General features: G+C 41.2%; 2 protein-coding genes across 4 annotated transcripts in view; both read left to right on the top strand.

Annotated features, from left to right (window-relative positions):
- The window catches only part of LOC306665109 (serpin B9-like), a 33,945-nt gene extending 10,114 nt beyond the window's left edge, over positions 1-23,831 (top strand). Inside the window, exons 7-8 of one of the 3 annotated variants that reach the window (XR_013764917.1) lie at positions 55-687; positions 23,201-23,831. Coding sequence is in view for 2 of the 3 variants with exons in the window: in XM_079146387.1 (XP_079002513.1) it covers positions 55-459 (405 nt within the window). In the remaining variant the exon portion in view is untranslated. Of the gene's footprint in view, positions 1-54; positions 1,843-23,200 lie in introns of those variants that run through there. The other 2 variants (XM_079146387.1, XM_079146386.1) reach the window with 2 other exon arrangements.
- LOC306665108 (serpin B9-like) lies at positions 11,802-23,057 on the top strand. The gene is made up of 7 exons (XM_079146385.1): positions 11,802-12,076; positions 13,631-13,808; positions 18,038-18,175; positions 18,782-18,899; positions 20,275-20,417; positions 21,250-21,405; positions 22,524-23,057. Exons 2-7 carry the CDS (start codon positions 13,641-13,643, stop codon positions 22,926-22,928), a joined length of 1,128 nt encoding a protein of 375 aa, XP_079002511.1. The 5' UTR covers positions 11,802-12,076; positions 13,631-13,640; the 3' UTR covers positions 22,929-23,057.
- Positions 23,832-27,495: the final 3,664 nt, after the last annotated feature.

Raw genomic sequence — 27,495 nt, 5'->3', positions numbered from 1 at the left:
TGCCCACAGATGGCACTGAAGTCTGAATGTGAACTTGTGATTCTGGTCTTCCAGGTGGAAAATAACCTTACTTTTGAGAAATTCATGGCCTGGACCAAGCCGACCTTCATGCAGACTATTGAAGTTGAAGTTTTCCTTCCAAGGTTTAAACTTCAGGAGAATTATGACATGGAGTCTGTGCTTCACCGTTTGGGAATGGTTGACGCCTTTCAACAGGGCCAGGCTGACCTGTCTGCAATGTCAACTGAGACAGACCTGTGTCTGTCCAAGGTTGTGCACAAGAGTGTCTTGGAAGTGAGTGAAGAAGGCACTGAGGCTGTGGCAGCCTCAGCCATAGCGATTGTGGACTATTGCTCAGAATCTTCACCAAGGTTCTGTGCTGACCACCCCTTCCTTTTCTTCATCAGGCATAACAAAACCAACACCCTTCTGTTCTGTGGCAGATTCTCATCTCCCTAAAGGTGTACTTCCTGTACATGGAGAGTTTCCCTCTTTCAGTGTCCCCAGATTCCCTCTGCAGTTCCATGAGCATGGGCCTATAGGTGAACACCAAGTTCAAAGATGTGGGCAGGGTCCTAAACCTTCTGAACAACTACTACTGAGCCAGGATCATGGAAAATAGGCTGTCTTGATTCCCTTTTGTATTTAGGATGCAAGCAGTACAGATGCCACAGGATAGCTTGCAAAGTTTCCCAAGATGGCCCCCAACATATTTCCCACTCATTCCACATGCAATTCATGCTACTTACACTGTGCTTCCCTGGTACCTCAAATTTTGTCACATATGTGCCTTAAACTGAGTGCCTCAACAATAATAAAAGCCACTATATACTGTTACTGTTATTCTAGTTAAAAAAACTTTAACACACATTTTAGTTTTATCCTTCTTTGGTATTTAGCACTCACCAGGTATATGCTAAGCACTGCATTGAGACTCGGGACACAATGTTCCTTGGACACCTGCTCTTTTATGTGTGTTCTCAATTTACATAGTATTTATATCAACCTGACTGGATGGTTGAATAGCTTTGAACTGACCATGTGATTCACTTTCAGCATGATGCCTTGTGTGGTGGTGGTGTATTTCTTACCTCCAACCCCAACAGTTAAATACCCTTCAGCCCTTAAAGTTTAGTTCAGATGTCATTTTCTTCAAGTCATTTTCTTAGTCTTCATAAGTATCATATATCTTTGAGCTTTCACAGTAACCACCCATGGGAGTTGCAGTATTTATTTGTGAAATGCCTGTATTCTTAGTCCTCTGACTAAAGTCTCCAGGGGTTGTGATTATATCCTGCAAGTGTTCATGCTACTTATAGTGCAATAATAAATAATTTGATCATATAAGACCTCTGTAGCACTTTTTAGAGGCTGAATATCATTAACTTTATTGTTCATTTTAGATGTTTTTATCCCAATGACATTCACATTTACGGAGGCCAGTGCCATCTAATACTTTGTGCAAAGATGTTGTGCAACCACGAATTTTACTGTGTCCCCCAAAGTTTTCCCTGCCTCAAAGAAAATCCCATATCCCTAATCATTGAATACTCATCCCTCCCTCCATCCAGCCACTGGAAACCATGAATCTGCTTTGTGTCCATAGATTTACCTGTTCTACAAATTTCTTATAAATTGTATCATATATATTTTTTTGTGTTGTCTTCTTCACTTAGTGTGATGTGTTCTAGGTTGATTCATAGTATGTATCTATATTTTATTCCTTTTAATGACTTTTAATTATTCAATCACCTGAATGTGACACTATTGTTTTATTCACTCATCAAGTGATGGGAGTTTGGATTTTTACCCCCTTGTGGTTATTTTTTTTTAAATTTATTTTTATTGTAAACAAATGGGATACATCTTGTTTCTCTTGTTTCTCTGTACATGAAGTAGAGGCATACCATTTGTGTAATCATATATTTACCTAGGGTAATATTTTGATTCATTCTGTTATTTTTTTCCTTCCCCCCACCCCTCCCACCCCTCTTTTCCCTCTATACAGTACCTTCTTCCTCCATTCTTGCCCCCCCTCCCTACTATGAAAGTGCATGTATGCAAATTTGCTTGAATACATATTTGTTTTAGTCAGCTATTTTGTTGCTGTGACTCAAAGATCTGACCAGAACAACTTTAGGAGGAAAAGTTTATTTGGGGGCTCATGGTTCCAGGGGTCTTAGTCCATAGAAGGAGGGCTCCATTCCTCCAGTGTCAAGGTAACATTGAACATCATGGCGGAAAGAGGGTGGTGGAGGGGAGCAGCTTACATCAAGTTGATCAGGAAGAAGAGAGAAGCTCCACTCTCCAGATACAAAATATATACCCCATAGCCACGCCCCAATTCCTACCTCCTCCAGTCACTTCAATTAATCCTACCAGGATTAATTCACTGATTGGGTTATGACTCTTCCAACCCAATTATTTCTCCTCTGAAACTTCCTGCATTGTCTCACATGTGAGCTTTTGGGGAATACCTCAGATCTAAACCATAACACTATTTGACACTGTTTTGTGTATATACAAATTTAGGCATGGAATTGTTGGTCATAAGGTAATTCTATTAAACATTTTTTTGGGGGGTGGGTCACTGAACCTCTGAGTCACATTCCCAGTTTTAATTTGTATTTTATTTAGAGACAGAGTCCCACTGAGTTGCTTAGTACCTTGCTGTTGCTGAGACTGGCTTTGAACTCTTGATCCTAAGCCTCAGCCTCCCAAGCTGCTGGGATTACAGGCACTATTTAACTTTTGAAGAACTCCCATCCATATAATATTCCTACCAGCAATGTATGAGATTCCAATTTATCTGCATATCCTCACTAACACTTGTTATTTCCTTTTTTCTTATTTAAGAATCATGAACATACTAATAGTGATTGTATTTTTCATAGTGTTGTTTGATGCTTTGCTTCATCTCAGGTCCAGAACAATGACCAACCACGGACTGAGATGCTGAAGCAGTGAGTCAAAGGAAAATTTCCTTCTCTAAGTCATTCTGATCAGTTATTTTGGCCAGAGCAATGAAGAGCTGACTAACACAAATGTCCACAGATGATTGCAAAAGGCTTAGAATATGTGGTCCCAATGAATTCCTCCCAGGGTAGAACCTCTCTCTGGTTATCAGATTTGATAGGTTTCCATTGGTTTTAGGATAAAGATTAAGCTCCTTTTTAAGAGCTAACAAGAGGAACAAGAGTTTCTGATTTAACCCATTCTCCTGTCCCCATTTTGCCATTTCTCAATGGCAATCCTTCACTCCAGTCTTGTATAATTTTCTGTGGTTTCCTGACCATTCCCTGCTCTGCCATTTCTCTGGGGCTGTAGAGTGTTGACCAATGTTAATCAGCTTTCCATTACTGTGATGAAATACTTGAGGTGATCAACACAAAAGTAGGAAACATTTATTGTTGGTCATGGTTTCAGAGCTTTCAGACTTGGTTGACCTCTTTTGTTGCTTTTGGGCCTGTGGCAAGACAGTTCATCATGGTGGCAGTAAGTGACAGAGCATAGATGCTCTCCTCATTGTGGCCTGGAAGGCAAATGAGGAGGTGGCTGGTATCCTAAGTATTCCCTTCAAAGACACACCACCAATGACCTAACTTCCTCCCACTAGGCCTCACCTCCCAAAGATTCCACCACCTCTGAGTAGTCCCACAGGCTGACTACACCTTCAACACATGGGCCTGGGGGACATACCATACCCAAACTACAGCACCATCTTCTCCCTAGAAACCCCTTCCTTTCTACAGTCCTGTTCTACCATCCTCCCTGCCTCAACCTATCACTGGCTAACCTTCACTAGTCCTTGCCAGGGTTAAAGACTCCCCCTGAGTACTTAATTATTTTGGAGCAGAAGCCTTTAGTGACCTGGATCAAAATGAGCTGCTCCCCATATGCTTGCAGTCATTTGGAAACTTCCTGAGGGCAGGGTTCCCTGTAGTTGTATGCCTGCCCCTAGCTCCAGGACTGGGTGTGTCATCACTGAGGCCCAGTGCAAAGTGCAAATGAAAGGTCACTTGTTCAGATTTCAGGATGTGGCAGCAGAGTGTCAAACCAAGGGGGCCACACAGGTTGAAGTCTCCTGAAGCAGGCTTCCCCTAGACATTTCTATTGGGGGGGTGTCTGTCAGACTGCCACAGCTTCTCAGAAACTCACCCCCCCCTTCGTAAAAACAAGTTCCTGTTAATCTTCAAATGGTACTTGTGATAGTTTATCATTTTTGTTAAATGCATGTATTGGATTATTTGTTATCCAAGCATAGCAGCTACTCATTACCATTGGTCATTAAGGACTTTGACCATCTTTTCTATTTTCCACTCTTCCTTCACCACTCTGGAATATTTTCTTTCGGTAATATTTCTGTCATTCCTGTTTTAGAAGTTGAAGTAAAACCTGTATCAAGTCCTTAAAAGTCATGTCCTAATGATGTTAATTCCCTGAAAGCTGAGAAAAACCAATCACAACTTGTGTTCTGCTCTCCAGGGCACCCTTGGGTTCTCAAAATAATCCTCTCATGGTCTTCAAGTGATTGTAATGAAAATGGGTCCCTTCCACCAAAATATGTGTGAAGGAATCATCTGGATTTTTGGATTGTGAAGTCGAATTCAAATGGGCTGTGAAAATGACTTCCACTACCTCCTTCATCACTTAAAACTTCTTTGCCACATTTGACATACAGGTCTCATTTTTAGCATTTGACAAATTTCTTATGCCTCAGCCATTTGTTTGAATTTTCTCTATCTTCTTTATTCTCCAGATTTTTATCTGGATGCCACTTTTATGCCAGTTTCTGATATGCCTCTTTGATATTCTTGAGTGAGGCATGTCTCTGCACACCTAGAACATCAGAGAAATACATTAACAATTGTTGGAACTAGTCTGAGGTCTCTGCCACAGGCAGCAGGAAGGACAAAAGGGAACAGTGGGCCTCCTAGGTCTCCTTGGGGCTCCTCCTGCTTTCCTGTCTCTTCTCCTCACTTCCCATCACCTATTTAATGTATTTGTAGACAACTTGGATAATTACAATTATTTGTATTATGTAGTAGAGTATTATAAATATCCTAAATATTTTCTCATATCCTTTGTATTTTTAAATAAATATCCCTGAAAATGGTGTTGATGAGATCGAAGTTGGGCACATTGTGAAGCCACCTATGCTACCATTTACACTACTAACTGCTGCCTGACTGAATTTTTTATGAAATGAGCTGAACAGTGTCTGGTCCTCGCTCTTATTTTGGACTCACAGTTCACAACCTATTAAAGAAGCCATTCATAACAGCTTTCACTAAAAATTTATCAAGCTAGGCCAAGTGCCCTCTGGGACCACATTCATTTCAGGGGACATACTTTCCAAAATAGTTCTAGAAAAAAATGATTCTATAGAACTTCACATCCTGCACTTGGAAGTTTTATTTATTTCATCTCATCCTCTAATTTTTAAAACATATTTTTAAAATTTTATTAAGGTATAATTGACATGATAAACTTCACATATTTAACATATACAATTCGATGAATTTTGGCATTGTATGCTCCAATAAAACCATCACCACCATCAAGAAAATGAGCATATTCATTACAAAGCATTCCTTTTTGGCAATCCTTTTTCCCTCCACTCCTTATCTGACTCCACTCAAATACTTTTGGAATTCATGTGACTGTCACAAGATCAGCCCTGTGGATGTCCCCAGAAAGAAGAGCATAATTTTCCTGTGTTCATATATGAATACATGACCAGTGAAACTCCACATCATGTACAGTACTAAGAATGGGATCATAATTAGAATAAGTCATACTCCATATGTATATATATACACATATATATAAAATGCCAAAGTATACTCATGTCATGTTTACCTAAAAAAATGATGTTTTATATATATATAAATACTATATATATATACTTTATATATATATACTATATACATAATACTATATACAAATTATATATATATATATATATATATATATATATATATATATATATATAAATTCTTTCTCTCCTGAACTGCAATTGCACCTTGGCCAGTAATCAATTGATCATATATATATGGCTTATTTCTGATTTTTGGTTGATTTTTGTGATTCATTTGTCTATCATGATGCCAAAACTATACTATTATTCTTTCTTAAGACTGGATATTGAACCCAGAGCTTCCAGCATGCTAGGCAAGTGCACTACCACTGAGCTACATCCCTAGCCCTGTTTATTTTGAGATAGCATTTCACTAAATTGCCCAGGTTGGTCCCCAACTTGCAATCCTCCTGTCTCAGGAGTAGATAGGTTTACAGGTGTGTACTGCCACATTTGGATCCCTCCAAAGCTATTTATTGTCCAAGTCTTTTAGGCTGTTTTTGAACCTTTGCATTTCCCTGAGAATTTGAGATTTAGCTTGTCCACATGTAAAAATGCCTGCTTTTTTTTTTTTTTAACCATAGTTGTGTAGCATCCAAACATTAATTTGGAGAAAGCAATATTGAATCTTCCAACCCATGAAGCAGGTATGTTTCTCCATTTTTTAGTACTTTCCTTAATTTATCAGAGTGTCACTTTGTAGTTTTCAATGTATATGTCTGTATTGCATATCATTTGTCAGGTATACTCCTAAGAATATCCTGCATTTTGATGTTGTTATGAATGGTGTTATTTTTTATTTCAATTTCTGATTATTTGTTGTTAGTATATAGAAATATGATGCTTTTGCATTTCAAACTTGTAAACTTGCTGAAGTCCCTTAGTAGTAGCTATTCAAAATAGATTACATTGGATTTCCTATATAATTTTATCTCCAGCTAATAAAGATACATTTCCAATTTGAAATTCCAACTCCCCCCCCTTTATTCTTTCTTTCTTTTCTTTTCTTTTCTTTTTTTTTTTTTTGTATTATTGCACTGGGTAGAACCTAAGGCACAGTGCTCAGTCTTACTACATTATTTATTGGTGTTAGCTATAGTTTTTTAGTAGATGCTCCTTATCAAACTATTTCTAGTTTGATGAGGGTTTTTAAAGAGGAATGGATGTACAATTTTGTCAAATGCTATTTCTGTACCTTCAAGATGATCATATTTTCTTCCAGATTAATACAATGAATGACATTGCTTAATTTTATAACATTAAACCAGTCTTGCATTACTGAGTCACTTTTTTCTTTTGGTTTTGAGCAATTGTATTATGATGTGCCTTGGAGTATATTTCATCATGTCTTCTTTGCTTCAGGGTGTTGAGTTTCGTGGATCAATAGGATTATAATCTTATCAAATTTGGACATTTTCAGTGTAATTTCTTAAAATATTTCTTCTGTCTCCTTCCTCCCTAGGGGATACCTATTGCATTCCTATCAAGCTGCTTAAAGCAGTCCTATACTGCCTTCCCCTCTGGATAGCCAGTGGTACCTTGTCAATGATCTAAGAGCATCTTTACTAATATACTGCCTGAAGAGGGTATCAGTGGTAAAGATTCCATGAAGAAATGGGAGAAATAATGGTTCTTTCCCAAAGAAAACACTACCTATCATTTTTGACTATCTCCTATGTTAACTGAAATATGAATATTCCTAGTGGTACTCTCGGGCTTGAGTAGGGTTTATCGGTGCCCTTTGGAACTCATGTTGAATATAATCCTCATTGTAAGCTCTTAAGAAATGGGAGCAGGTGGGACATTTAATAGGTGATTAGGTGCCAACCCAATGAACATAGTCATTAATCCATTAAGCCAAGATAACTAAGGGTTAATGGGTTAAGAGGGGATCTGATAAAAGGTGGTTTGGTCATGTGTCTAGTGTGCTCCTTGTTTCTTGCCATGGGATACTTTGCATTGCATGGGAACTCTGCCCTTAAGTAGGTCATTGCCAGGTGAGGACCCCTGACCCTGGACCAGAACTGTGAGCCAAAATAAACCTCTTTTCTTTATAACGAACACTGTCTGTGGCATTGTGTTATTAGCAACAGAAGATGGACTAAGAAATGGCACTCAGTTCAACTGGTGCTGAGGCCATTGTTGATCTTGGGGAAAAATGTTAGAACATGTAACTCTAGGAAAAGAAACAAATGAGGTTCAAACCCAAATTGAGGGTGTTTTCAGTCTGTGGAACTAATCAACCCTGACAAAGGGCCTGTACTTAATCCATAAAGTGTAGGCTTCTCAAGTCTGATTAAAGGAGCTTGAATAAGACACATGAACAAAGCGGTTATCTTAACACATAAAGGTGGTAGGGATAGAGACACAGACACTAGGAAGAGGCATCCCAAGTGCATGACTTGGGGGAAGATGAGTCCATCAGTCTGTGTCTCACATGGTGCAGTCACCTGACATGTTACATAGTGGATAATTATTTCAACCCTGGGAAAATTTAGAACTCCCCACAGAGATGAGGAAGTAAGCAGAACTCATGTAGTTAAAAATTTGGTGATAAAAAACTCAATAGTAAAATAAGTACTAATCCAACTTAGTCAAAAGCACTTGAATGGGCATTTCTTGGAGAAAGATCCATAATAGGCCAATAATCACATAAGAAAAAGTTCAACATCATGACTCATCAGGGAAGTACAACTCAAAGCTGTAGTGAAATACCACAGCACGATTCCTTACATGACTTAGTTTCAATAGGCAAATGAATTGAGGGGAAAAAAAAAAAAAAAAAAAAAAGGATTGGTGGTTTCCAGGGCTTGGGGGAGAGGGAGGAGGCAATGGAGAATAATTACAAGTGAGTACCCCATTTGTTTTTGAAGTGATGAAGATACTCTGGAGTTAGACAGTGGTGACAGTTGTACAGCTGTGTGAATATCCTGAATCATATGCTTTAAATCCAGGGATGAATACTGTTAAACCAAAATTTTGAGATGGAGAGATCTCTGAAACATGTGGGTTTTTCAAGCTTTGTAGGTTGCTAGCCTGGTCCTGGGGCAAATTCCCTAAGTCACCAGTAGCATTGCCAGGTAGTGTCATGGGCTGACAGAACTAGCTCCATGAGAATGTTATAGGCCAGACTCTAAGGGAAATGACTACACAGACTCCATTTTGCTCTGAGACTCCATTTTATGTAGGAAATTAGCTTCTCCCATGGGAACACCCGGCTTCTGTGCCCATCATCAGTTACTTAGTGTGACACATTTAACAATACAGAATGATAATTCCTATGTAAAGAAACATTGCTCTCTTTTGATCCCTATTGCTCCTAAACAATGTACCATGTGAATGGTGATTGTGTGGATGTTAGTTACCATTCTTTAGTTTGTTCCTACGTAAGGGTCATTTTGACCCACTTCCCCCTCTGTCAATAATCCCATGATGTTAATGTGTAATTTTGAATCAGAACAACAGACACTTATGATTAATGTGATTTTTGGTATCAGAAAAGCCCCTACAACCCTGTGGTTGGGGCTGTTCTTCTAATAGCCCTTTTAACTTGTCCCCTCAGTGTTGGGGCATTGTGTGAGACAGTCAGCCGGCCAGCTTAATAAAGACTCTCAAATTTGGACTTTTCAGTGGTGATCGTTCTGTTCTTAAGTTGCGCCCCGTAACAGTAGCAGCTGAAAAAATGTCCACTGGATCTAAGGATATTTTATAATAAAAATCCAGGGAGTGGTGGGTGCAGATTAATTTATCAAACCTACTTTGATTCGAGAGGAAAGGGAGAGGACAACAGGAAGTGAGCAGAGACCTGGGATAGGAAGAGAATCTGTGCGGACAAGTTTCTGTCACTTCATGGTTGGTTGAATGTATAAGCAGTATGGCATTAGGTCTTGATGGCTAATCTTGAATATATGGGAAAGGAATATGCAGCAGTTTTATTTTTCTTTCTTAGTTTAGTTTGAAAGTATTAGTTAAACTCACGTTTTCTTTCCTTCATCCTTATGGTAACTTAATTTAGGATGTCTCAGAATACTTCTCTTATCAATATTATGGTATGCATATTATATTTTTAAAAGGCATTATTTTGTTAATTACTTCATTTATTTACTTTTGGGTACTGGGGATTTGAGCCAGGGCTGCTTAAGCACTGAGCCACATTCAGAGTCCTTTTTACTTTTTGTTTTGAGACAGGGGATCACTAGGTTGCTGAGGCTGGCTTTGAACTCTAGGTCCTCCTACCTCTGCCTCCCTAGCTACTGGGATTACAGGCATGTGCCAAACAATTAAGGTGCTATTGGAAAAGAAAATATTTTAAAAGTATGGCACCTAGGGTGCAAAATTTAAGGAAGACCCATAGTTGGAGCCTCCTTAAACTTTTAAGAAATTTTTAAAAAGTATGACTCTTAAATGTTTTGAGGTAAACATATGTCTTGCCTCACCCTGATCAGGCCCTCAGGAGAAAACACTAATTTTCATGAACTTGAAACAGGAGGGGTAATCTGCTCATGGACAAGCTTCTGGGAAAGGCTCCCTGCTTCAGAGGAAAAGTCATTTGGTCTGTTCTGTTCCTGGGGACAACAACATGTCAACATGAAATATTTCCACTTGCTTCCCGCCTCAGAATGAAGCTGGTACAAAGGGGCAGGGAAGAGTGTGGCTCTTGGATGACATGAACTACTAAATCAACTTGCTTGAAGTGGTCCCTGCCTCTGCACCCCTGATGGACACAAGTCAGGTCCTGAGCCATTTGACTCAGTGTCTGTGTCTGTCACATTGCCAAAGGAGAGTAGGACTTCTTATACACCAGTAGCACAGGCTGAGCACCAGAAGTTGGAAAAGAGCCTAGCTGCTAAGATTTAGGACACCTGTGTTGTCTGGGAGGGTCCTGGACTAGTACTCATTGGTGGGGGAGGGGCTGGAACAAACAGTTTTAACAACATTTTAAAAAATAATTATGAGTGCATAGTAATTATACAGAACAATGGGTTTCGTTGTGGCAATGTCATACAAGCACATGAAGCGTTTGATTAGATCCACCCTACCTCTTACACTCTCTTGTACCCCATGCCCTTTCCCTGGTCCTACTCCTCTTCCCTATTAGTCCCTCTTCTACTTTGAAACATTTTTTATTAACCCCTGGATTTCATATATGAGAGAAAACAAGGGATACTTGTTTATCTGAGATTTATTTTGCTTAAAATGATGATCACCAGCTTCATCCATTTTCCTGCAATTATCTTACTTTGTTCTTTATGACTGAATAAACTTAGCCATACATAAATGCCATACATAAATGTGGATATATATACATGTATATAATATTTTCTTTATCCATTCAACTGCTAACAGGCACCTAGGTTGATGCCATAACTTGGCTTTTGTGAATGGTGCTGAGATAAACATGGCATGAGGGTAACCTTAGTATGGTGACTTTGATTCCTTTGGTTTGATATATACCCAGAGAAGAGGGGTGTAACTGGATCATATGGTAATACTACTTTTAGTTTCTGAAAAAAAAAAAAAGAAAGAAAAGTTATTTTACTTTTAGGTCAATTGTGGTGAAGCTAAATGACATCCCAAATTCCAGCATGTAAGGGGAACACACACGTTCCATCTCATGGAATCCCTCCTTTGTGTAAGGCAGGAGGCTCAGAATACAGACTTACAGGACTTTCCTCCCCTAAAATCCTAGTCTGTCATTCTGCCTTTGCTTTCTGGAAGCAGGAAAGCCCAGAGTTGTAGGTTCTGTGTCCTTCCCCAGCCCCCATCGTGTTTCTCCCAGCCGAAGCTGCTTCCTGCCAGAGTTGGTTATCAGTTTAAGAGTACTTTTCAGTTTCAGTTTGTACAGAGCAGGCAGTGCGCAACGATAGCCCTCAGCAGGCATCTGGCGGGGGTTCCAGAGCATACCAGTAGGTAACAGAGGCCACGCCAGTGGCTCCAGAAGGTGATAGTGACCCATTCCTGGGTAGGGAGGAGACGGTATCCTGGCTGTGACCCACGTCACCCTTTCGCCTTCCCTGGGGCAGTGTGTTGCAGGTTGCAAGACAGAAATTCCCGCAGCCAAACAGGGCTGTTAAAAGGTCACTGCAAGCGCTGAGTCCCCAGAGTGAACCTGCCAGAGGCGCAGCTTCAGGATCCTGCTCCTGTGATTCAGACGGAGGTCCTTATCCTGGCCAGCCGCACTGCAACTAGAAGAGGCGGTGGTGCAGAAGGTGGCAGGTGAGGGCTTGGCTGGGCAGGGCAGGGTGTGGCCAGGATCCAGGAGAGGCAAGTTTTTGAAACGTGCTGGGAGGTGGGATTCTAGAATGGGGAAAGTGAGCAGGGTGAACAAGAGAACCCCAGAAAGGGTGCTATCCTGTTTACAGAAATAGCTTCTTGAGTGGTCACAGCTGTCAGTGGCACAGCTGGACCTGGCTTGGGCTGGTCTCAGAGAAGGACAGCATGATTCCAACAAGACAAGGGTGCTATGCAGCCCCGAGGCTTCTCTCCCAGCCTCTTGTCTGTCCCCTGGTTGGCCCTGGCCCTCACGCTGGTGGGACTTTATACTTCAACATCACAACCACCCACTGGCCCTATTTGCTCACCTCTCCTCTCTCCTCAGAGAGTCACAGCATGACTTCTGCCTTACCTCTTTCTGTCTCCAGTTCAAAATCAGAGCACCTTTATTCATCTGAGATTTCCCCCTAATTTGCCCCTAATTGAAGGAGCTCTTGCTTTTTCCTGAGCATGCTCCCAGGTGAATAGGTTTGCCAGGCACCTTTCCTGCAGAGAGCAACCAGTCTAGTGGGTCCAATAATGGATGAGACAGGGAATTACAAGAAGGAGTGATGAGTAAGGGTGGGGGGAGCGGTGGGCTCAGGATAGGACATCAGGGGCCTCCTGGTGGTGACTGAGGAGGGAAGTGAGTGATTTGAGGCTGGTGATAGGGATGGAGTAGGGAGCATATTAATTTGGATAACAATGTTTGAAAGGCTCAGAGGTGATGGGAGATATCAGGGTGGGTAGAGGGGGAGGCTATGAGAGGGGGAGGCTGCAGCAGGGGATGGGGCCAGGCAGATGGGAAGCCATTTACAAAAGGCAGTTTTGAGCTTTTCCCCAGGGCCATGGGGGTTTTCAGAGAGAGATCATAAGATCAAGAGAGCACTTCTCTCTCAAGATGCTGTGTGTCTGTCCATCTGGAGTCCTGATGTGGGGAGCCCACGTTCTGCGGCTCCCCAGCCCCCTTGATTGCATTTTACTGAGCAGGGACTGATTGCAATGGGGAACACAGGGACAGGGAGGTCAGAGGCTCTGGAGAGGAGCCAAGAGGTTGGAATAGGCACAGGTCACAGGGAATGGAGTATGGAGGGAGGTAGGAAGATTTGGGAAGGGGCTGAAGGCAGGCTTGGACAATAGGTTTAGGGGGACTTGGGAGAAATGGAAGGAGTCAGGGAGGTTTCCCAGGGTCTAAGGTCAGCCACTGGTGAGGGGGGTGTCATTGCCCAGAGGTGCCCACTGGTGTTTACATTGCACCTCCTCTGGCTTCACCTACCACCTCCCTGCTCTTGCTCTGACCTGCCACCTTCTGGTCTTCTCTGCATGCTTTTCTGCTCTTCCTTGCCCTGCCAGTGTGCTGTCCTACAGGCACCAGACCCTCCCTCACATGCATTATCTACTCTCTTGGCTGTTGCTGGCACTAATAAGGTTCTGAGTTCTCAAGAAAAATGAAAGCAAAGCAGAGACAACACAGTGTTCTCAGCCCATTTCACTGTTTTCTTTCTTCTTGGCCCCCAGACCCTGCATCATGGATTCTCTTTCTGAAGCAAATGGCACCTTCGCCTGCCAGGTTTTGAAGATGCTATGTCAAGACAAACCTTCACAGAATGTGTTTTTTTCTCCCCTGAGCATCTCCTCTGCCCTGGCCATGGTCCTCCTGGGGGCAAAGGGGAATACCAAGGTCCAGATGGCTCAGGTAAACTTTCCTGTCACTCAGGAGGAGGGACTGGTCTGTAAGTCTTGTCTCCTGTCCCCTCCTTGAGTTTTTCCAGAACTGTTAAGGAAGGAGGTGTGTGTGTGGACCATTTCAGGGAGGAGGGTGAAGGAGGAAGGAAGGGAGGAGGCAAGAGTCTCCTCCAGTGAGATTTTTAATTTGCGTGAGCATGCTTGGATAGTTTCCCCAATTAATAATCTAGAGAAGACTCTCAATATTTTGTCTAGTTGTTTGTTCAGGAAATGATGAGAAATCGGTGTGTACTGAGTGGTAAAGCAAATGCCTAGCATGCCTGAGGTCTTGTTTTGCTAATATCTATGTCTTATTTTGACGTAAAGTTCTGTCACTGTAATTATTCATTGGTGAGCAATGTTGATAAGTTTTGAGGTTTTTTTCTACCAGCCTGTCTTGCTGAGTGGGGGGATAAGCAAAACTATGCAAATATACAAAGGATGATTACACAATTGCACAAACATTCAGTGAACATCTGGAAATGACTGAGAATCAGTCCCTGCCTCTGAAGGTTTTGGGAGTGGGCAATGTTGGGTGCCTGAGAAAAAGGCTAAAAGTTTGTGGCATTCTTGAGCTCTACCGCCTGCTCACACCTTTACGATGGGAGTAGTAGGCCCTGATGTTTCAGTGTGACTTTCTGTTTCCTGGAAGACCCTTTTCAGTAATGACTGCTCATTTTAATAATTTCCCACCTCTAATGAAGAAGCGAAGGTTTATGCATAGAGGGGAAGTTCTTTCTGCCTAAGTCTTGGAATCTTTTCCTAGGTTTTAGGCTCACTGAGAAACCCTTTCCAACAAAGTGTAAATTGTGAATTACCAGTTCAAAGTCAAGAAATAAGAAGCTGAGGGAAAGGTTGGTCAATGGGCATTACATTTCAGTTTGATGGGAGCAGGAAGTTCTGGTGGCAGCTGCACAGGAGGGTGACTATAGAAAGGGATGATATAGTGTGTAGTTCAGTCTGTGACTTTACCAGATATGACATGGGAGATCCACATGCCTCCAGGGTTCACCTGGATAATAGTCACATGCTCATGACACATTGCTGCTTATAACCAGAAGGGAAACTCTAAGGCTGCAGAAATATTCTTAAAGGTTATTTGTTTTCCTTCATGTTATTAGTAGTAAGAGACCATTATAACAATCTTTGAAAAGGAAAGTTGTGAAAAAAGAAAAAAATCTCTGTGAACTCACTCTGCAGAGACAGCTATCTGAGAATGTGAGGCATTTTCTTCCAGTCTCATGTCCACGTTTTGGATTTAAATTTTACACTTTGATGATCAGCTCTGTTTTTATTTTCATAAAAGTTTTTTTTTTAAATTAATGGGAGGATTCAGTGTGTTAATTCATTTAAAGCAAATGCTCAACATTAGTTAGCTATTACTATAATTGTGATATCACAGTCTCAGGTCAAATTGCTGTTAGCTTTCACTTTCCAACTGTGTTAAAATACACATATGATATTTATCATACTAACAATTTTTTAGCCTATATTTCAGTGGCATTTTTTTCTATTTTTGACATATTTTCTTCTCAATAATCTATAAACCTGATGAAATGAATTTAGTTGATTTTTATATTTTTCCTTGTTATAGGAGAGTGTATATTGCATGAGAAATATAGCTGCTGGGGTCCAGCCTTAGCAGCAGTTGGGGGTTCTAGGTGGATGGGAGGCGTCAGCATGGTGGAGAAACAGCACAGAGAGACACCAAATGTTCTGAGGCTGAATCTGTCTTTATTTTTTCTGCCAGCCTTTTTATAGATATTTTTCTTTAGTAATGATTATATCATTTTATGGCTAGTTTAAAACAAGAAAAACCTTCAAAAGTACAATCTATGCTTCTTCTCAAAGTTCACATTCTCTCTGTATGACAGCCCAGAACAAAACAACCTTATTTCCCAGCTGGATTAAAACAACCTTGTCTCCCAGCTAAACTGAAACAAACTTGTCTCCCAGCTAAACTGATCTGCCAGCCTTCAACCTTCAGAACAAACACATCACTAGATTTTCTGAGAAACCACCCCTGCCATGAACTCCAGTGTTTAACAGTGAAAAGTTTTTACTATTATTAAAGGGTAAAGAAATCAAATTATAGTTAATATTTAGTCTATTGTAATTTCATATAATGGCAGACTACAATCTTATTCTGATTCTCAAAGAATTAGACTAAACGTAGGAAAAGCACAAATTATGTTTATGACTAACCTAAATGTTTTTATTATGTAAAGTATCTCTAGAATCAACTATTAAAACTAGGAAAGCAACAAAGGCTAAACACCGCATCCAAGCTCAGAGGAATGCCTCTTTATCCACCTATTATTATACTAAAGCCGTCATAGCCTCCTTTAAACTCAAGCACAGCCACAATTGTTTATTTTCATATATTTTATCTATGTATTACTGCTAAATTTTTATTGTGCACTATTTTGTGTCCCAATACAGTAAAACCTTCCCAATGTTTTCCCAATAAGTTTCTAATGATATATTTATTATTAATATTAAAAAGCAACTACACATGGAGACATGCCATGCCTATGGTCCCTATGAGGGAGGACGATCAACAGAACCATGTCAAGTGTTGAGTCCTCTATTCCAACAGACTGTGTCAAGTGTCAGAGTGGCAGGAAATAGATGCGGCAGAATATTAGAAAAAAAAATTCCCTCCAAGAGCATCTATACCTTTCAAGAATCTTACCTCTTATTGTTTCTTATTTGTATATTTGGACTCTTTTGGGGGGACTTTTTAAAATTAAAATAACTATTTAACTGATATACAGAAACATAGAAATTATACATGTTATGGAGTAACTGTGATGTTTTAATTCATGTGTACATTATGTAATGTTCAAGTCAGGTAAGCATATCTATCACCTCATTTATCATTTCTTTGTGGTGAAAGCATACCATATCTTTGTGCTGTACATTATCATATCTTTGTGCTGTACATTATCATTCTGTAGTCACACCTACCGTGCAGCAGCCACCGGAACCTCTTGCTGCTCTCTGTAACTCAGTATCCATTGAGCAACCTTTCTCCGTGTCTATATCTCTCTTCATTTGGTAATTCATAATTTACACTTTGACGAAAATAATTTAGTTTTCTTATTTTAACAATTTATCTGTATCCATTTATGTACGATCTCTTTTTCATCTATAACTTTCCTCGTGGATACTTTTAAAATATTTCTTATAATTGCTGATGTCTGTTTTGTGAGGACATGTGTGCTTTCTTTGAAAGAACCACTTCTCGGACTCATTGACCATTTCATGTTTTTCACTAATTTCTTAGGAATTTTTCTGTACCTTTTCTAATATCATGAGTTGGAACTTTCAGGATTTCATTATTTCCTTGGAAATAGAAAAACAATGCTGTTTTTACTTACCTTTGATCAAAGGTCTGGTTTGGTCTGGTAACATAACTTTTATTTTGATTATTTTCTAAATTACCTGTCATATATTTATAAAAGTATTTAAAATCTTAACAATCATTTATTTAGAAAGTGTTTGCAATAGTTACTTAGTAGGTTCATTTTCATAATGTTGGTGTATTATATGCAGGTTATTGATATTTAGTTTCCTACACTGAGGTCGTTGAATATAAACTGTGTATGTTCTGTATTTCAGAGTCAATTAAAACTTTTTATATGATACATTTTTTGAAATATGAAGTATAATATATATATTATCTCTATATGACGCTTTTGTAAGAACTTTTTATTCTTCTGAATCACACTGCTTATTTTTACCTTTCATTTCCTTTTGAAGATTATCATTATGATTGCATTCCTCTCCATTTTTTTCTTGTATTTTTAGTGTTTTTAACTGCATCTTTTTTTTTTAACTGCATCTTTTTGTAAGATAAACTATAGAGGCAAGTTTTCCTCCATCTCTGACCCAGTTATGCTGGCCATGGGATGCAGGACTCCATAGTCCTTTTCTGAACCTCTCTTGCCCCTTACACTTTTTTCTCTCAGGCCTCTATAAACTATGCAGAGAGCTCGGTGCAGGTGCAAGAGCCATGTCTTTCACTCACCAGTTTCCTGGCCCCTCTCTCCACCCACCCCACCAGTGTCACTTCTCAATTAGAAACAACTTCCTCTCAAAGGATAATTTTATTGGGAATTTGAGAAAAAAATTGCTTGCAAATTCTTGTTGAGACCAAGATCAAAACTGAGAGAGTTTTATTGCTTTCCTTCACAGGCCATGTCTTTAAACACAGAGGAGGACATCCATAAGGGCTTCCAGATGCTTCTCACCCAAGTGAACAAGCCTGGCTCACAGTACTTGCTTAGAACAGCCAACAGGCTCTTTGGAGAGAAGACCTGTGATTTCCTTTCAGTAAGTGGAATCAGTAGAACAATAAATGTCCTATTTAAACTACCTGGTGATATCCACTGTGGAAGAAAGACCCTAAAGACCAGGCACGATAGCACACTTGGGAGGCTGAGGCAGGAGGATGGAGAGTTAGAGGCCAGCTTGAGCAACCTAGTGACACCCTTGTCTCAGAAACAAAATTTAAAAATGTCTTGGGATGTAGCTCAGTTGTACAGCATTTGCCTAATGTGCTGAAGGCTCTGGGCTCAATCCCCAGGACTACAAAAAAAGCAAATAATTGAACAGAACCCTAGAGAACTTGAGAAACATATGGCAAACTGTTTTTATAAAGACCCCAATTTTATGATCATACCTTGTATTATTTCAAATTAGACCGTATCTAAAATTTCATGTCATTTCATTCATTTATCTCTGGTTATTCAGGAAGTAGGACATACCTCCTTACAAACTCAGATATTTCGTCAACTAGTAGCTTAAAATTTGATCACGTTTATGAGATATTGTGTTCTCTCTAATCAAAAAAGCATCTAGCTAGCATGCAGAGTGTCTGGAAGCTCATGGACATTTTATTTAGCAACATGGCCTCACTGAACCCTTTTCTCTCCAAAGACATTTAAGGAGTCCTGTCTTCAGTTCTACCATGCGGAGCTGGAGCTACTGTCCTTTGCCAAAGCTGCAGAGGAGTCCAGGAAGCATATAAACACTTGGGTCTCAAAAGAGACAAAAGGTCAGAATTATGAGTCATTCCAGTCTCCTTCTACCCCACATCCATCCTCCCCGCCCCTCTGGTCCCCCTCCTCCTCAGTGCTAATGTCACTGTTGTTGCAGAAGGTCAGAGCAAGTTCGCCTGGCTGAGCCTCATGGTGTGCTTGAACCTTAATGGGTTCAAGATGTGATCAATGCTCAGGCTTTCCAAATCAGAGATTAATGGTGTCTGTTCTCCTAGGACCAGGCTGGCTGATACAAGTGTCTAAAGAAACTCATAGGCCAGATTTCCCATTTAATACTTTACCTTAGAACATACTGTCACTTGCCTGAGTTATTCACATGGCAGGTGACTGTCATCTCTAGGAGAATATCAATGACCAGATCTTCTCCAAGTCCTGCCCTTGACCCTCCTCTTCCTGGGGTCAGTTTGGATTTCCTCCCTGCCACCTCTCCATGTTAAGATGACTTCTCCTACTGCACACTTTCCTAGCTCTCACTTAAGCACCCTCTTTAGACTTGAGAAGTCTAGACTTGATTACTCAACTACAGAGCCTCTTTCAGAGCTGATCAGTTCCACAGACTGAAATCACCCTCCCTGGGGTTTAAAACTTACTCATTTCTATTTCAGAGTGTGAAATGTTCTAACCTTCATCCCCAAGATCAATGATGATATTTTAACCATACAGATGCTTATGCACCACTAGGAACATCACTATTTCTGCAACAAATGAGACCATAAAAAATGGAGGTAGTCCTTTCCCCTATTTCTTCTTGGAATCTTTAGTGCTTGTGCCCTCTTGAGGCAGCAAATTAGCAGGGGTGCTCTTAGTTCCTTGGAAAGGTACCCTTTGAAGCCAGTGAAAGAAGGAAGTACCTTCACCTACCCAAATCATTACCTGTTCCAGGGATACCAGGTGTCAGGAGGATGCAATAGTAATATCTCTTCCAGTAATTTCCAGAAACTCCTCCTGTGCCCCTGGTGTGGAGCTGTTCATTCTGGCTGCCTCTGGAATGTGGCCAGGTAGCTGTACAATGTTAGAATTGGGCCTGACCACAGAGCCTTAGACTTGACACTGCTCTTTCCCATAGTAGGTAACTTCAGTTCCTACCCAGTCCCTCTCTCCTTTGGTGCTTGTCTTCTTCTCCAACCTGGTGTCAATTTTCTACTTTGTCCCAACCTGCTTTCCTTTAGTGACTTTTACCATGTTCACTTGGTAGCTCTTCCAGTATCTGTCATCTTGAATACCTCCTACAGCTGGGATTTTTAACTTTTGTACCTAACCACCCAAACTCACCACATTTGAAACCAGACTGGATCTCCAGGACATAATGTCATGCTTATTCACCAAAGGTTCATAAAAAGCAACTGATAGAATCTCTCCTTGTCTTGAAAGGAAAAATTGAAGAGTTGCTGCCAATTAATTCAATCGATCAGCAGTCCAGGCTGATTCTTGTCAATGCCATCTACTTCAAAGGAATGTGGGAAGAACAGTTTGACAAAATATGCACGCATGAAATGCCTTTTAAAATAAACCAGGTGGGGAGAATTTTTTAAATATCATGCTCATTTGATGAAGAAATTGAATACGTTAGGTTTACTTCATAAGGTATAAATGGCTAAATATAATTTCAAACTTAGCATCTCTCGATTAATTTTAAACTCATTAAGATTATATGAATAAATAATTCTTGCAGTGTGTAATGGTTTGCATCCTTTGTTGGTCTTACTACTTCTGATAACTCTTATACATGTATTGCTATAACCTAATTCTGGAAACTAAAGTTTTCTGTAAACCCAGGTGCTTTGAAAGTAAACAAAAAATAGGTGATATTTACACATATATATATTTACAAATGTCAAACACAAGACAGGGTAGAACAGGGAATGTGATTACACATTTCTTTAAGGTTTTTTTTTTTTGTTGTTGTTGTTGTTTTATGCTTTTTCGATCCCAGGGCCTTAGGTCCCACTATATCCCTGAGCCACATGTCAGCCTTTTAATCAATTTTTAAAAATTAAAATAGGCTTTCGTTTGAATTATTAATAATGACATCATTATTAATTCAGCATATGTTGCTTTATAGTATTAAAAATGAGTGGCAAAAGCCTTATTCAACTGTGAGGTATAACTTCAATTAAACCAGAAATTAGAATAGTTGGCCAAATTCTCTAATCCCTTAAAATGCAATTAAATTCAATAAGAAAGCTCGTATGCATTAACTCCTCCCCCTCTTTATAAGACATATTTTAGATAACTATTAATTTTTAGCAGTGCTGAACTACCACTCATTTGACAGCTTCCTTGCCCCTTTTTGTACTGTTTAAAATTCTGTGCTAAATTCTGCACTCATCTGTTCATCCCTCCCAGAAGGAGGAAAGGCCAGTGCAGATGATGCGTCAGGAAGCCAAGTTTAACTTTGCCTACATCAGCGAGGCCCAGACACAGGTGCTGGAGCTGCCCTACGCTGGCAAGGAGCTGAGCATGGTCATTCTGCTCCCGGATGATGGTGTGGACCTCAGCTCGGTGAGTCTGTAGGGGTTGCAGTCCTTTGCACTCAGAATTTCTAAGGGAAGAATGAGGTTAGTCCATTTACCCTTTTTCACGGGAGCTCCATCACTGTTTCTGACACTTGCATTTGCCCTTCAAGCGGGTGATACATATCAACTCAGCATGCAGAGCACACTTCATTCAAGACTGATTTCCCCCTTACTCTATGTGAGACCCTGCCAGTGACATAACCCATCTCAGCCTCAGTTTTTTTCATCCCTAGAATGGGGTAATGATGATGTGCACCTGATGGTGGACACAATGGGGGCAACTTCTGTAACAAGCATAGCATGTCGCCTGACAAAGAGTAAACTCTCTACAGGTGGGATCCATCATCACCATCACTGTCAGCATTATATTTGAATTCTAAGAACCTCGACCAGAGGTTGAGAAAATCCTACATTTTGACCTAACAAAGCATGGAGGGGAGAATGGTGGCTGTTAGGGAGGTATGAGTTCCAGTGCTCAGTTGGCAGAACAGAGTCAGCCCAAATGGCCCATCCCTGTCCTTGCTTCCATGTGGTATGATCCCTATAGATCACAGCCAGAGAGTCACCCATCTTCTCAATGGTGGAAGTGGAATGTGATGACCTAAGGGACCTCTGTGAGCAGAGCAGCCCCATGGGCTCTCCCTCTGTCCAACTCTCTAACTGTGATGACCAGTTTCCACACACAGTGCCAAATCCCACCTTAGGCAGATATCCCTTTTCTGCAGTGGCTCACACTGAGAGCCCGTCCTTTTCCAGTCCTTTTTTCTTAGGAGTAATGGTTCATTGTCTTCAAAACGAAGCCTCATTCAAAGCAACAAATACCACTAGCAAAGCACCATCTCCTGGGCATGGACACTTGTCAGAGTTGAAGATATTTTGTTAGTGGTTGGGTAAAGGAGGAAAGCCACAGTCTTCCTTCAGGGAAGTCACATATGGGACAGCACGTGGGGTGGTGGACAAGTCAGAGCCCTCACAAGCTTCCTGGCATTTGTAGGAGCTGCCTGTCCTGGGTGGACAAGTCAACATAGAATTTTCATGGAAATGTCTGAATACCTGTTTATATGACTGAAGTCTAAATGTGAACTTGTGATTCTGGTCTTTCAGGTGGAAAATAACCTTACTTTTGAGAAACTCGTAGCCTGGACCAAGCCAGACTTTATGAAGAATATTGAAGTGGAAGTGTCTCTTCCAAGATTTAAACTGCAGGAGAATTATGACATGGAGTCTGTGCTTCAGCGTTTGGGAATGGTTGATGTCTTTCGACAGGGCCAGGCTGACTTTTCTGCAATGTCAACTGAGACAGACCTGTGTCTGTCCAAGGTCGTGCACAAGAGTGTCGTGGAGGTGAATGAAGAAGGCACTGAGGCTGTGGCAGCCTCAGCCGTATATCTTATGGGATGTTGTGCCGTCTGTTTACCAAGGTTCTGTGCTGACCACCCCTTCCTTTTCTTCATCAGGCATAACAAAACCAACACCATTCTGTTCTGTGGCAGGTTTTCATCTCCCTAAAGGTGTACTTCCTGTACATGGAGAGTTTCCCTCCTTCAGTGTCCCCAGATTCCCTCTGCAGTTCCATGAGCATGAGCCTATAGGTGAACACCAAGTGCAAAGATGAGGGCAGGGTCCTAAACCTTCTGAACAACTTGGCAGCTCCTGATGCACCACACTCAGCTGCCCATTCATTTCTACCATTGAGCCAGGATCATGGAAAATAGGCTGTCCTGATTTCCTGTTGTATTTGGGATGAAGGCAGTACAGATGCCACAGGATAGCTTGCAAAGTTTCCTAGACCACTCCAAGCATCTTTGTTACTTATTCCACATGCTATGTGTACTCGTTATGCTAGGCTTTTCTGGTACCTCACATCTTGTCACCCACTTGCCTTAACCTGATTGCCTCAATAATAATAAATGCTGCTGAATACTGAAACCAGAATTTTGAGATGAAACTTGATTCTGTTGGCAGGTGATATCTGCACAAGCTGCAGGCTTCTGCAGCTGAGAAGTGTTTTAGCTTTTAATGGTGGGCCATTCCCACCGGTATTGCAATAGACCACAGAAGCTCACCTTCCATTTCTTCCTCTTTCTTGTCTTATGACTTCAACGAATGAAATTCACAGACTAGGAGGGGAGAGTATAAAGGTAAAACTTATTGAAGAACAGGATTACTCTTTCACTGCAAAAGGGAACATGATAACAGGTTTTCTCTGACTCAGTGTGCTGTTCTAAGGGTTTATATAGGACTTGGTTCACTGCTTTTGGTTCAAACTTAAACTAATTAGAGTTTGGAAACCTAGGAATGCTATTGATCAATTCTTGAGTTCCAACTTACATTCAGGTCTGCCCCAATTCTATTTTTCATGGTAGGACAGGATGCAGGAGGTTGAAGTTATGGATGGGCTGCAGTGCTACGGAAGCACTGCATACCGTACCTAGGCCTGGCAGTTAAAGGATAACAGGTCCATACCGTACCTAGGCCTGGCAGTTAAAGGATAACAGGTTGTCAGGCCTGAGTGCCTATTCACCTGGGGCTAACTTACCTGGAGTTGGCCTGCCTGGGTGCTACCTTGCCCAAACTATATGGTGGGCTCCACAATGCTACAGCCAAGCTTGCTGACTCACCCAGGCTGAAACTCCTCTGCTCCACTACTCCATGGCTCTGCTGCCATTTTTCATGACCTGGGAGCCATGTTGATACCATTACTACTATTCCAGTATTTCTGGCACCAGGACTTAAAAAAAAAAAATTTAACACACATATTAATTTTACCTTCCTTAGGCACTCGCCATTCACTGGGTATGTGCCAAGCACTGCATTAAGCACTGGAGACACAAAATGACAGAGTTATTTGGTTATTTTTAAACAGTGCTGCTATGAAAATGCATTCATGTGAATTTGCTTGGATACCAGTTTTCCATTATTCTGCATATATACATACCTAGGAATGGAATTGTTGGTCACGTGGTAGTTCTATTTAACTTTTTGAAGAAGCGCACATTGGTTCCTCAAACACAATTGCATTGGCTTAACCATGTAACATTCTTAGCAGCCATGTATAAGATTCCAATTTCTCTGCATATCCTCACCAACACTTTATTTTCCATTTTTTTTTCCTTATTTAAAAATTATGACCTTACTAATAGGTGTGAAGTGGTCTCTCATGGTATTTTGTATTGTTTTTGGTTTTTGTAGTTTTTTGATTTACAGTTCTTTGACTAATGATATTGAGCATCTTTTCTTGTGGTTTTTTGCCATTGAAATGGTGTGTCTCCAAAAGCTCATATGTTAGGTAATGTAAGAATATTCAAAGGTGAAATGATTAGATTATAATTCTGATCAGTGGATTAATTCATTTGACAGAATAATAATTTGAAAGGACTACAATACTGTGTGGTAACTGTAGTCAGGTGGGAGAAGTAGGTCACTGGGGGAGTGGTCTCATAGTACATGTTGCCCCTGGCTCCTAAATCTCTCTTTTTGCTTTCTGCTAACACAGACTGTGCATCTTTGTTCTAACATATCCTTCTGCCATGATGCTCTGCCTCATCTCAGGTCCAGAATACTGGATTTGGCCAACCACAGACTGAGACTCTGAAACTGAACCAAAAGACAATTGCCTACTCTGTCATTCTGGTCAGATGTTTTGGCTACAACAAAGAAAAGCTAACATAAATGTCCACCGCTGATTTCAATGAGCTTAAATATGTGGTCCACCCTAGTTCAAAAACCTGTCTCTGATGATCAGCTTTGATAGCTTTCCATTGCCTTTAGGATAAAGATTTAAGCTCCTTTAGAAAAGCTAATAAGGTAGTTCCTGATTTAATCTATTCTCCTCACCCCGCTTTGCCATTTTTCAATGGCAATTCTTCACTCCAGCCTTACAGAATTATTTGTAGTTTCCTGATTATTTCATGTTTTGTCTTTTCTCTGGGGTTGCACAGTGAGATTTCCATTACTGTGACAAAATACTTGAGGTAATCAACATAAAAGGAGGAAAAGTTTATTTTGGCTTATGGTTTCAGAGGTTTCAGTGTGTGATTGCCTGTTTCTATTGCTTTGGGGCTTGTGGCAGCAGTAAGCAATGGAGCAAAGGAGATCACCTCATTGTGGCCAGGAAGCAAAAACAAGGGACTAGAGTCCTAAACATTCCCTTCAAAGACACACCACAAATGACCTAACTTCCTCCTTGCTAGGCCCCACCTCCCAGGAGTCCCACAGACTGGTGACTACACCTTCAACACATGGGCTTTTTGGGGGACATCCCGGATTCAAACTACAGCACCATCTTTTCCATAGAAACCCCTTCCTTTCTACTTTTCCCCTTCTATCAACCTCCATACTCCCACCATATCACAAGCTAATCTTCACTAATCCTTGCCAGGGTTGAAGACTCCTCCTGTGAGTTTGATTATTTTGTAGCAGAAGTATTTAGTGCACTGGATTTATATGAGCTGCCCCCCACTACAGTGTGAAATGCAAATGAAAGGCTCTTGTTCAAATTTCTGGATGTGGACAGCAGAGTGTCAAATCAAGGACACCACACAGGTTGGAAGCAGACTCCGCCTAGAAATACTAATCATGTGTGGGAAATACCCACTGTGCCTTTTATCATTTACGTGAGATTTAACATTGTAATTTTCTAATCCTTGGCTGAAAGGCAAAAGTGAAACCACATTTTTTTCTGATTAGTTTTTCAACAGGATGTTAAAGTGCTAAACTCTCTGACTCAGTTTTGCTCAGATGTTAAGAGTAAACCAACCACAAAACTGAGGCCATTCACTTGTTGGGCAAGGGCACCATCAGCAATTCTCTGAGTGGTTTGCTGAGAGGGAATAGTCTGGAATGTTTTAAAGGCTCTACAGGGAGAGTTCACGCGTGGCTGTGTTAATACAATAGCGTAACCCAGCGCTCTCTGGTCAGGACAGAGTGAATCCAATGTCTGCATAAGATCCCCATTAGAAATGTTTGAGGCCAGATCTCATAGCAGCCTGACATCCAAAGGTAAATCAACGCTCGTGGTTTTCTGTAGTCTTGGCTGACCATGCGTATGATGATTGATGGTTCTGGCAAGTGCTGCAGGAAGGGGAGCGTGTGGCTGATCTTCCTTCCCTCCTATGTATTTGGAAAGGGACTCAGATCTCTGGAGCCCTCACAGACGACAGATATCACAAAGAAGCTTTTCAGAGAATATTGGCAAAAAACTTTTCCCTGACAAGAGTTGTCGTACTGCTAGTGTCCACTGGTTCCCGCCTCTACCCATGTACATGGACCAAAAAAAAGAACAGCATTTCCACAAAGTGGAGCCCTCCTTGCCAGCTGGTCTCAGCACTGCCGTAACCATGCACCTACCTGCCCATGGCGCATGCGTACAACCCCAGTGACCAGCAGCTGTTCCGATAATGGAAACGTGCTGTGGTCTTTCCCCTTTAAATGTTTTCTCTTGAAACGTGAACGACTCCCTATTGTCTGAGGTTTCAAAAGGGTAAGCAGTGATCTCTGAAGCAATATCTTTTCAGGAAGGGATGGATGGCAGTACCCAGATCCAGCGACTGGAGCAGAATAGTCCAGGCTGTATAGGGAAATAACCCAGAGAAGAGCCAAGTTTGGCTGAATGATTACTTCCAGACCTCAGGCCATAAGATGGAGGAGGCAGAGCAGCTCTGTGGTAAGGACAAGCTCTCCAGTGGGTCCTGCGCCGCATTGGGGGCAGCAGGGGCCAGGCCAGAGCTGGCAGCAGCCTCCACCCTCCACGGAAAGGGAAGGCGCTGGGGGAGGGGACCAAAGCGGAAGGAAGGATTCACTCCTCTGGACAATCCCCTGCCCCCAACTGAGATCATGCTGGCGTTGGCCAGGACAGAGCTGCAGAGAGAGATGTGCCTTTCCCTGGCCGGAGCCGCCCTATGCCAGCCTCGCTTACTCAGATGTCCTGAGGCCTGGGAACACTGGGAAGAGGAGAAACGGCAACCTGGAACTTTAGGAAGCCGTAAAACTTGGAATGATTACTTTGGGTTTCGCTGGCCTTCTTCCACTTGTCTCCCTGGTCATCCTTCAGATCTTCAGGGAGAGTTGTAGGCTT

Source organism: Sciurus vulgaris, assembly GCF_902686455.1.
Source record: "Sciurus vulgaris genome assembly, chromosome: 7".
NCBI lineage: Eukaryota > Metazoa > Chordata > Mammalia > Rodentia > Sciuridae > Sciurus > Sciurus vulgaris.
Note: the sequence above shows the minus strand (reverse complement) of the source record. Positions and strands in the feature narration are given on the sequence as shown.

What these genes read in the sequence shown, in the direction of transcription:
- LOC306665108 (XM_079146385.1), top strand. Translation starts at nt 13,641, where the DNA reads ATGGATTCTCTTTCTGAAGCAAATGGCACCTTCGCCTGCCAGGTTTTG. An exon ending in CCAAGGTCCAGATGGCTCAG is followed by an intron (nt 13,809 to 18,037) that starts GTAAACTTTCCT and finishes TTTCCTTCACAG; the next exon opens with GCCATGTCTTTAAACACAGA. An exon ending in ATGGTGTGGACCTCAGCTCG is followed by an intron (nt 21,406 to 22,523) that starts GTGAGTCTGTAG and finishes CTGGTCTTTCAG; the next exon opens with GTGGAAAATAACCTTACTTT.